General features: G+C 42.0%; 1 protein-coding gene across 1 annotated transcript in view; it reads left to right on the top strand.

Moving 5' to 3' along the window:
• The first annotated feature begins 4008 nt into the window (after nucleotides 1–4008).
• Nucleotides 4009–10870, top strand: part of usp6nl (USP6 N-terminal like) — an 85670-nt gene continuing 78808 nt past the window's right edge. Inside the window, 1 exon segment of the mRNA XM_031300310.2 lies at nucleotides 4009–4078. Coding sequence (XP_031156170.2) covers nucleotides 4009–4078 — 70 coding nt within the window.

The raw sequence follows: 10870 nt of genomic DNA, 5'->3' as shown, positions 1-10870 counted from the left end.
CTAACGTTAAACTCTATAAAGTGTGACTGTATTTCACTGTAGAGGATTCCAACACTGGGACGTACAACAGTCTGCAGCTGCCGTTGTCGGAAAAACACTTGAAAACACTTCACCTCACCAGCCTCATGGTGCATTCAAAGTTATTGTAAAATACCCTTTTCCCATCTAGTGGTTGTTTTTGTCATTTAACAGGAATTTACTGATATTAATAAATAATAAATAAATTGTTATAAGTTATTCTTATTACATTTTTAATAAATCATTTCATTTTGACCATATGGCCTTAGCAATAAACAAGCCGTTCTTTAATGTTGCTCCTTTAAAAAAAACAAAAACATAAATATGACCCTTTAAGTGATTATTATTATTAAACACAGTGAGTCCAAAACGTATTATTAAGGTTAGCACACTGATTTTGATGCATGCAATGTGCCACTGGTGTGTTTCGTCGTGTTGATCCTGTGGCTACATTATCAGAGGCAGGTGTCGGATTCACTGAGAGGTGGACACCATTATGTTTGTAAAAGGCCACACTTTCACCTCATGTAGTGGGGTCACAGCCTAGCAACAGTGGGTCTGAGGCATAGCAACAGCAGCTGCAGAGTTGGTCCAGCAATGCAGTAATTGGACCTTTTGACTCAGCGCCGGAGGATGGACTAACAAATATAGACACACTTCATCACAAGGATGTGTGTGTGTGTGTGTGTGTGTGTGTGTGTGTGTGTGTGTGTGTGTGTGTGTGAGCATGTGTCATTAGAAGAAAGACTGAAAATGTGCACGTTTGTGAGAGAGAAAAAGCATGCGGTTTATTTGAGTGTTTTTATAGTGACTCTGTTAGTATAACAAATGAATCTGGCTGATTGTATTGCTGCTGCTCCTCTCTACATGCTGCATTGTCCTTGGGTACATGTATCTATGATCACATTGTGGGTGTGTGCATATCATGGTGTGTTCACGTGCCCTAAAGGTGCGTGAGGTGGTGTTGTTCGAGGTCACTTCCTCTTCAGTCCACCTTCTGACCGGCTGGAATACAGACAGAGGAGAAACATTAGCCATGTCAGAATTCATTGACAACCAGCTGGATGTCATTTTAAGTGAAAGGACAACATCGGCGTAATGGATTTGGAAAACTGACGTTGGCCTCGCCCTGGCGTAGATAAAGGAATGACAGCATGGGGGATGCATCGGCAATTGGAAGTATAAATGGACTGATTATAGCAAGATGATGCAGTTAGAGAGAGGAACAGGGATGAGTACTGTATGTGGACTGATTAGAGATGAAATAATGGACAGGGCGGAGAGTACATGAGACAAGAAATGGAGAGCTAACGAGAGAAGTGGAGAGTTACCAAACATTATTATGATGTGTGTATTGTACAAAGACATATTAGATATAATCTAATCAAATGAAAAGATTGGAGGATGTTTTTTTTAAGATGATCTTTTGGCCATTTTATGCCTTTATTTGATAGTGATGGTGGAGAGAGGCAGAAAATGTGGGGAACTGAGAGTAGCGGAATGACGTGCACAGGCCTCTACAGTATTTCACTAGCATATGTCTTTAAAAATAGATATGTGCGGACTGGAAAAAAACATTTACGAGCGCAGTGTGCGAGTAAAGGTAACAACCTACCGTAATCTTTTTTCATTCCTCGCTGCTAATCATTTAAAAAATTACAATCTCCACAAGCCACAATGCGCCAATCACAGTAGATTTTTCTGTGATGACCAACTAGTGTGAAGTGTGATAGGTACAATAGGCTATAAATTTATCTTAAGTTACATCTGTAAAATATGAAGCCAATTAATTTTTATTTTGAGTGAAAAAGAAGACGAAGAGAAAATAATCTGGCGAGGGGAATTGGCAAGGTTCTAGCGAGGCTTCGCTCTTTGCATTAACTGAGGCGGTTAGCATTAGCATGGCAGCTAGTAACGACAGGGCGGCTGAGAACAACGTTAGCGAAGCGACCGTGGCCCTTCAACATCAACTGGAGTTATTAAATCTGTTTCAATGTTTAAAAAACAATTGTCGGTATTTTGAGGCCAATGCTTGGTGTCTAACATACATACTTAGGTCTCCCAATTCCCTCAACTGGCTCTCCGGCCAGCCGGGAATCAAACTGGGGACTCGTTACTCAGGGTCTTTGCGGCCTAACCACTCAGTTATTGGATTGCCCTCATAAATCTTTTTTTTCTTCTGTAATTGAAACCTAAAAGTCTTGATTTCTGAAAACAATATATATACTAGAAATCTGTCTGGTATTTTGGAAAACAAAATAATAGCTTTGACTAGAAGATAGTAAGATATTTTTATTTGTATAAAGAGCCACAAATGTATGTTTGCCACCTTCAACTGATGGCTTTTGTTGCTGCAGTTGACCAAAGTAAGATGTTGACTAGTGTTGTGTATAGGGAAAAGCTAGCAGGGCATGGGATGGATCCCTGAGGAACCCCACATGAGATACCAGCTTTAGAGGATGAGAAATGACCCAAATTGACTGAAAAAGACCCATAAAAGTTAAACCAGTGTAAATCTGTAGCATTAATGCCAACCACGTCGTGAAGGTAATTAATTCAGACAGTGTGATTTACAGGATCAAAGGTCCAAAAGAAGTAAGATAGTGCCTGCCTCCAATGTCATGAGTAAATCATTTAAGACTCTCAACAGAAGTACATTTTTGCATGTTACAACCAGAATTTTCTTTGTAATTATTATTTTTTTTTTTTTAAACATCTTCATCATGATAACAGACTCGCTGAGGGAGTAAAGGTTGTGGCAAAGACAAAATGTGAAAGGGTGCAACCTGAGGATGACTGCGTTACTGATGCTGCTGGGTAAAAATCATCACTAGGACACACACACACACACACACACACACACACACACACACCACCTGTCTTGCATTTACCCCTTTACATTCTGCTCATGTTCTCAGCTTCACAGTAAATGTACACCAGCAGAAATACAGGGTGGGTGACCGAGACAGAAAGCGACACAATGAGAAGGAGGAGGGAGGGGTGCAGGAAAGCACAGAGTGGAAGGGAGGGAAGAAGATGCTGGAGGGTGAGTGAGTGGAAGCGCTCATTATTAAGAATTTAAAGGATGTGAAAAGAGGACAGCAAGCGAAGTAGCCAGCCTTTGCAGGACTGAGGGAGGAGAGAGGCTGATAGCCAGCCTTTGCACTGACTGAGGGAGGAGAGAGCCTGATGCGAAAGAAAGAAAGAAAGAAAGAAAGAAAGAAAGAAAGAGATGGATAGGAGAGGACAAGAGAGTCAGAAAAGGAGATGAGAGAGTTGTGGACAGTTGAGAAGCATCATCACCGGTCAACTGTGCATGCGTTGATCCCCGGCAACAAGGTGGTTTGTCTGCTGGAGCCACAGAAGAAGAAAAAGATTTTTTGAAAAGGAAGAAGCTTCTCTGCTGCTGACTGCCAAATGAAGAGTGTGTGAGAGCACTCCAGCGGAGCGACACAACACACACATCACACGCGAGGCGAACACATTCAGTTTGCAGAGATACGCCGCTGCCAGCAAACATCCTCCGCTACTTCAGCAGCTGCCAGTTGTTGAGTTGAGATTTATAGGCTGTTTCATGTGGACCAAAGGCAGCATTCGAAGCAGCTGGAGCACTTATCAGGTAGAGTGTGTGAGTGTTCGCTGATGCTGTACATCTGTGCTTGGAGACCGGCTGTTTATGGTATAGTAGTATCTGAGGAGTGCCGGAGAATTTGTAAGCATGTGTTGAAATCTGGAGAAAAAAACATCAAAAAGGAGAAGAGAGAAGAAGATTTAAAGGAAAAGCTGTTTTTTTAACTTCCCCCTCCACCCGGAGAAGCAGCCAGCTCTCATACGAGATCCCCCAGGAGCCTGGATTCATGATGGGGATTAGGGGATGAGTCCTGAGGAGGAGCCAGGGAGGCATGTGGTTGTGGAGGGTGAGAGGGCAAGAATGGGCCACCCCTGCCCTGTGCCGCGTCTGGCTGCCTCTACCGCTGCCTCCCTGTGAGCATGCAGGTCTTACAGATCGTCAAGGAGCTGGTGTCGCCGTCCAGACGCAGGGCAGTGGCCAGATTTGGAGGTGTGTGCATGTACGGTACATCACATTTGTCCATGTAATGAGCCATTAAACCGCTGTCTTAGCCAGTAATTGTATTTCTCAACTCAGACAAAAGACAGTCAGTGTCCATCTGCTATATCATGGACGTGATCAATACACAGAATCAAACAAAATTTTGGGGGTAAAGGGCAGCAGTCCAATGGATTTATGAGCTCTTTATGAATGTTTGCGGTAGGGTTAGACCAATATAAGAGGCATACAAGCCTTTTGTTAAAACTGGTTATTGGCCAGTTATGTAGTCCTCCCCTGATATGTGAATTTCTGCTGTTGTACTGTTCATGAATGTCAGTTTGTTAAACCAAGAATAAAAGCTGCCACATCTTGCTGTCAGAAGCTGTTAATCGTCCTGTAACATCTTCATTAGTTAAATCTAGGTTTCAGTGGAGAGGGTTAGGCCGGCTACACACTGGCTGCGTGGCGTGAGCGTGTCAACTGCGTGGCGTGCCCGTTTTTATTTCGGCTCCCATGTTAACAGGTTAGAGCTTGCACACTGCCTGCGTGACACGCACGTCTCAGGCGAGGCCCAAGCCGCGCCGAAAACGCCTGCATGCTAGAAATAGGACCGCCGCCTATGTTTCACGCGACACACAAGCGTGTTGGAAGCGTTTCCAGGTAAAATAGAATAGGAAAATGTCATTTTGACACAAATACATATTAATAAATGACATTCTGATGTTTGAAAGTCTCTAGGTTTTGACATAAATGCAGATATAAATGTAATTTAAAAAAAAAAAACATTTTAAATTCTGTAGCCTATTTTGCCGTCAATACTGCCGAAGTTTCTCTGCTGTAATCAAATCAGTATATAGGATTGAAGAACACGCAGCTGACACGCAACAGAAACGCTACGCTCACGTGACGCAGCCAGTGTATAGCCGGCCTTAGTGGTTTACATCCTGAATCTGAGGCTTTTTCACTCTGGGGTCACAAACATTTATTAGAGTTTTGCTCTTAAAGGTTTCAGAACGCGTACAAAGGATTTATGAGCTCTTTATGAATGTTTGCGGTAGGGTTAGACCAATATAAGAGGCATACAAGCCTTTTGTTAAAACTGGTTATTGGCCAGTTATGTAGTCCTCCCCTGATATGTGAATTTCTGCTGTTGTACTGTTCATGAATGTCAGTTTGTTAAACCAAGAATAAAAGCTGCCACGTCTTGCTGTCAGAAGCTGTTAATCGTCCTGTAACGTCTTCATTAGTTAAATCTAGGTTTCAGTGGAGAGGGTTAGGGGTTTACATTCTGAATCCGAGGCTTTTTCACTCTGGGGTCACAAACATTTATTAGAGAGATTAAAGGTTCCAGAACGCTTAAAACAAACTGGTGCGTACGAAGTAGGGGTGTCACAAGTTTGATTTTAAATCATAATTGATTGAAGTGAGCTTTCGATTTCGACTATTGAATTCAAAGGTTGACTAAGTTATTTCAGACATCATGGCCACTGCCGGAGTCGGAGATGACAGAGACACAACCACACTGAAAAATCCTCCTGCTTCCCTGAAGTCACCGATGTGGCAACATTTTGCTTCCTGCGTTATGTAAACAACCAACGAAGGCAAAGCATGTTGTCTCCAACAGGACTCCATGGTGCCTTCAGGTGCACCTCGTTAAAGTAATGGTGCATTCAATTGTGTCTTGTAAACTCTGAGGAAGTCGAACTGTTGTTGCAATGTACCCTTCTGCCATCTAGTGGCTCTCATTGTGGCATTGCCGTCCCTGTAAAAAAAAAAATGCTTAAATTGAATTGTGACCTTATAAACCGAAAGTCAAACCGGATCGTGGATTTGGAGAATCGTGACACCCCTAGTACGAAATGTTGTCCGACCACGTCTAAAGGCAAAATTGTTTTCTACTCAGTCCGAATGGCCATACTCAAAAGCGGGGTGAAAAACCTTGCGCCATAGACGGGGACTAAATGCAATGTATTCTACAAATAGCGAATAACGTGTGTGTGATGAATGATAGGTGTACGTTATAACGTTCACACACCTAGCCGGCCAATTGCTGCAGGAAGTTGTTGTGCTAATCGGATTGTCTGTTTCGCAAAGCTGCAGTCGTTGCGGCCCCCCAGAGCCTGAACTGTCACACTAGCTAGCTAGTTAACGTCTGCACAGTCGGTACATTAAGTTTTTTGTTGTAAATAAGTAACGACTGGAAAAAGAGTTGCGCGTATAAAGTGTGGTGAAAATTAGTTTTCCGATCAGCCTGATCGTACTCTAAAAAGTCGTCCTAGTCCCTGTCTGATTATGGAGAACTAGGAGCTCTGTTTCAGATTAGTTATCACATCTGCTGATAATCATTGTCATCGACCTACAAAAGGAAAACAACCTGTAGCTCATTTATTCGTTCGTTAACAATGTTGTGGACGGAGCGGTTAAAAGGCCAATATGTCAATTTCGATACTTAAATATTTGGCTTTTCTTGACACGGAAATGTTTCTCTTCAATAAGGAAGTTGTACTCTGTGTCATTGTGTCATTGTATGTGTCATTGTGGATGAGGTTGAACTTCTTTCTGTGCCTGTGTGGCGTTTGACGGAATAGGAGGGAAGTTCCCCTGGAGTCACCGCTGTAATAGCTCTGTTGCCGTGGGACACGAGTGTACTGTATGCGTGTGTGTCCTGCAGCTGCATTTCTCTGGTGTGCAATGAATAATGAAGCATGGCGCCCAGGGTAATGGAACGCTCCGTGACCCCCGACCCCTCGTCCTGTCTCATGATTGTGTCAGATTGTGCGCGATAGCCTCGATCTGTGTTGCAGAACACGAGCGCTGTTTTTACTGTCGTCGCCACAAGTTTATCCAAGCTTTTTTTTTTTTTTTTTTCTGCAGGAGGAAGAAAGCCACAGCTTGTTGACTTATTGCTGCAGTGCTCTTTAAATTAAAAAGGAGTCTCTGTTTTTCCAGAGGGGCAATTTGCATAAATTTAACGAGGGGTTGATGGGCAGGTAAATTGGTCCTTCTTGCTGATTTCTCCTAAAACGTGTTGTAATTAGGACATTGATGATAATTCATGATTATTTTTTCCAGAGCACTTTCATTCTCCAGTCATATTGCCAGGTCTGTGTGTACTTAATTTTGTGTAGGACGTGTATGGCTGTGCGTTTTGGATTTAATTACTTTTCAATTTTCTCCATTTCTCCTGGATTGGCTTAAAAAAAAGATCAAGCTTTAGCTCTGTTTGAGCTGGAAAGCAGTTGTCTCTATAATGACAGTAAAACCATTACATCTGCTGCCAGCTCCCAGCCCTCTAAAGTCGAAGCATTTATGTGATGGAAGCCACAGTAAAAAGCGGAATATACCTGCTCTAATGCTTGGTTTCCGCAGGCAGTTGACATAACGGCAGAGCGGAGCGAGTCAATTCATTCCCTAATGAGAACAGCGGCATGAGCGAAGTCCGCTGACGGCAGCGAAAGTGCCCAAGATGTTCACCGCTCTCCCAAAGTTGACTCCGAGTCAACTTTTGCAGAGCGGTAGCCAGGGTGAGATTTGTGAAAAAAGCAGAGTGTGGGGGATGTTTTTTTGATCATGCACAACAAAACAAAACAAAACATGCATGCCACTCAGCCAGCCACGCCAAAACACTCGAACTAACCCTGAACTTCAATATCAATTGGAAAATAATCTCAAAATAAAACGCAGCGCATTCAAGTCGGAGAGCGAAGTGCACTTCACGGCAAAGACAAAATATTTTCACTCAGGAAACTAACCATAACCCAGGAAACGCTCGTTCGTTCCTCGGGAGTGTTTTAACCACGATCTTTTTCCTAAACTTGACAAGTCGTTTTGGTGCCTAAACATAACTGTCATCGCCGCATGACGCTCACTTTTTCTGGCTAAACTAACTACCACGGCCCCTGAAAGGACCGTCATCTGGCTGTGCCTGTAGAAGCTAAATACAACCAGCAACTGCGGCTCGGATTTTATCATTTTATGGTACTATGTGTTCACGTTACAGCGTTTTACTTAGTTTAAAAAAACTTCTATTTTAGGTATATAATATATGGTCTATTGGTGAAGTAGCATTGATCACTTTGAAGGGGTGGGGTACATTTGGTCCCCACCGGGGATGAAAATAGTTTCCAAATTCCAGGACCCTTATCTGTGAAAAGTGCTATATAAATAAACTTTACTTACTTACTTATTTGAACTAAACTAAACAGAACTTTTTTAAGCAGCAAAGTGTATGACTGGAGTAGAAAACTTACCAAATAGTTTGTGACAGGCCAGATAGAAACGTACTGTATATCAACACCAACAACAAATTTCGCTTGGAATCCGCTGCACGTCGCAGATTCAGCGGAGTTGCAGTTGGAAAAAAAGCTGCCAAGCTGCCTGTGGAAAACCCAGCATTTGTCATTCAGGTAGAAAATGCTTGTTGTCTTGTCTCCTGCCAGCTGGCTTCGATAACAGCTTTAATGTATCAACTAACCCTACTAGTGCACTCATGGAGGACCAATTAAACCACACAAGCATGCACTGCATCATGCATTCCTTTGGGAAGTTTGGGTAAAAGTCGATTTTGTCCTGAATCATTACCGGTAAAGGATTGATGGAGGCAGATGTTACAGGCAGGGTGTTTTTTTTTGTTTTGTGGACAGTGAAATGATAATTTTTTTGAAGGCAGTGAACAAGGTGAGATATGTCTTTGGGCCCTACTTTAATGATCTAAGCGCACGGCGTGAAGCGCCTGGCGCAGCTGCGTTTAGGGCGTGTCCAAATCCACTTTTGCTAGTTTGACGGCAGAAAAAAGGGTCCGTGCGCCGGGCACATGGTTCAAAAGGGTTGTACTTAGTGTCTTCATTAATCATAGGTGTGTTTTGGGCGTAACATGCAAAAAAACCAATCAGAGATCATCTCCCATTCTGTTTAAAAGCCAGGCGCGTTTGTACCTTTGCGCATTGCTATTATGATAGCGGATTTGCACCGTAATATTTTTATTTGTAATCTTTTGCATGTTTGTGTGCTGCTGCACTTCCCTGTGTGTGTGTGTGTAACAAGCACAGTGTGCACGCACTGTGCACGAGCCTAGGCGCATTTTACTAATTTGCTGTTAAAATAACAATGAAATGCTGCGTTATTGACTTTAGACCAGGTTTTTGTTGGTCAATGGCACGATCACTTCCCGCTGCCTCAAGATAGCAATACGCCAAGAATTCACCTGAACACACCTCCCTGTAAGACCAGCATGCCCATGGGCGCAAAGATGGCCGCAGGTGCATTCGCTATTTAAACAACGTGGGCGCTGGATGGGAAATTGACAACTGCGTCGGTCTTAAACAAGCAAAGATACTTGCATCGGGCTTTGCTTTGCGCTGCGCTGCGCTGCGCCGGGTGCAAGATAGGGCCCTCTATCTTACACCAGTGATCACAGTAACTTAATGTTACAGCTAAATAACAAGTCAACCTTTGAACTGATACACAGATTACTCAGTGATCTCTTTAATGGATTCAGCCCAGAGGAGTCAACGACACTGCCCGAAACGCTGTGTTTAATAGGAATTGGGAATGAACATGCAGCTTGATCATGTTTTAACATTACTATTATGGGGTTAAACTCAGACACATGCCCAACCTTCACGCCTGCACTGTAACAACACCACTTATACTTTAGACTTATACAGCACATACCAAACACCAAGACGTTTTTAAATAAAGAAGATTGTCCTCAAAGTGAATCTGAGGAATGGTAAAAGTAAGAAACTACTATTGGCTGCCCAATATAAACTACAGTGCAGAGACTGCCAGTCTTGTTGCCGCTGGTCTTGTTTGTTTACCTTGACAACTGTAACGCTACTATATTCATGTTGTAATGATTCTTAAATTTGCTACAAGTGGAAGCTTAAACACGAACCAACCTGCACTCAGCCTCCAGCTCCAAACTGCAGCTGCTCATGGCACCCTTACCAGCGGTGGAATGTAACTGAGTACATTTACTCAAGTACTGTACTTGAGTACAAATGTTGAGGTAGTTGTACTTTACTTGTGTCTTTTCTTTTCATGCCACTTTCTACTTCTGCTCTACTACATTTCAGAGAGAAATATTGTACTTTTTACTCCACAGCTTTAGTTACTAGTTACTTTACAAATTAAGAGTTTTGAACATAAAACACATGTAGTTTATAAAATACCATGTTTTATTATTTAAAAAAGAAAAACTACCCAACAATGTCACGGCCTGTAAGTACAGCTGACATGATTAGCTGATTAAACACTTAGTTGATTGACTGAACTGTGAGGATTTTTCTGAATTGAGTACTTTTACTTTCAAGTTCATTTATTTATTTATTTTATTTATTATTTCAGGACAATGCACATTTGATGAACATGTACAGCAGTACACGTAAAAGTGCCAGATTGTAGCCCAAGGGCTAATTTCCATCTGTAGTCCATTAAGCAGGTTTAAATTACAATAAAAAGGAGAAAAGATATACAATAATTTGATTACAATACAATACAATTTTCCTGATGGTACTATTTCAATGCTGCACTTTGACTTGTAACAGAGTTTTTTGTTTTTACAGTGTGGTATAAGTTCTTTTCTTTTTCAATATTTTATTTTCAGATTTTAATTTTACAACAGTTACAACACACAAACAAAACATGTCACCACCATACAACTTTACAAAGTAGTTTACAAAATAACATTAGTCTCTCAGACAATATGTGACAATATTTAACATATCGTGAGTGAGGTAGAATAGTAGGTAGAAAGTATATATACATCGCTTACTCATCTATTACAGACGGGTCCAAATT

The sequence above is a fragment of the Sander lucioperca genome, chromosome 20, assembly GCF_008315115.2.
Source record: "Sander lucioperca isolate FBNREF2018 chromosome 20, SLUC_FBN_1.2, whole genome shotgun sequence".
In the NCBI taxonomy this organism is placed as follows: Eukaryota; Metazoa; Chordata; class Actinopteri; order Perciformes; family Percidae; genus Sander; species Sander lucioperca.
Note: the sequence above shows the minus strand (reverse complement) of the source record. Positions and strands in the feature narration are given on the sequence as shown.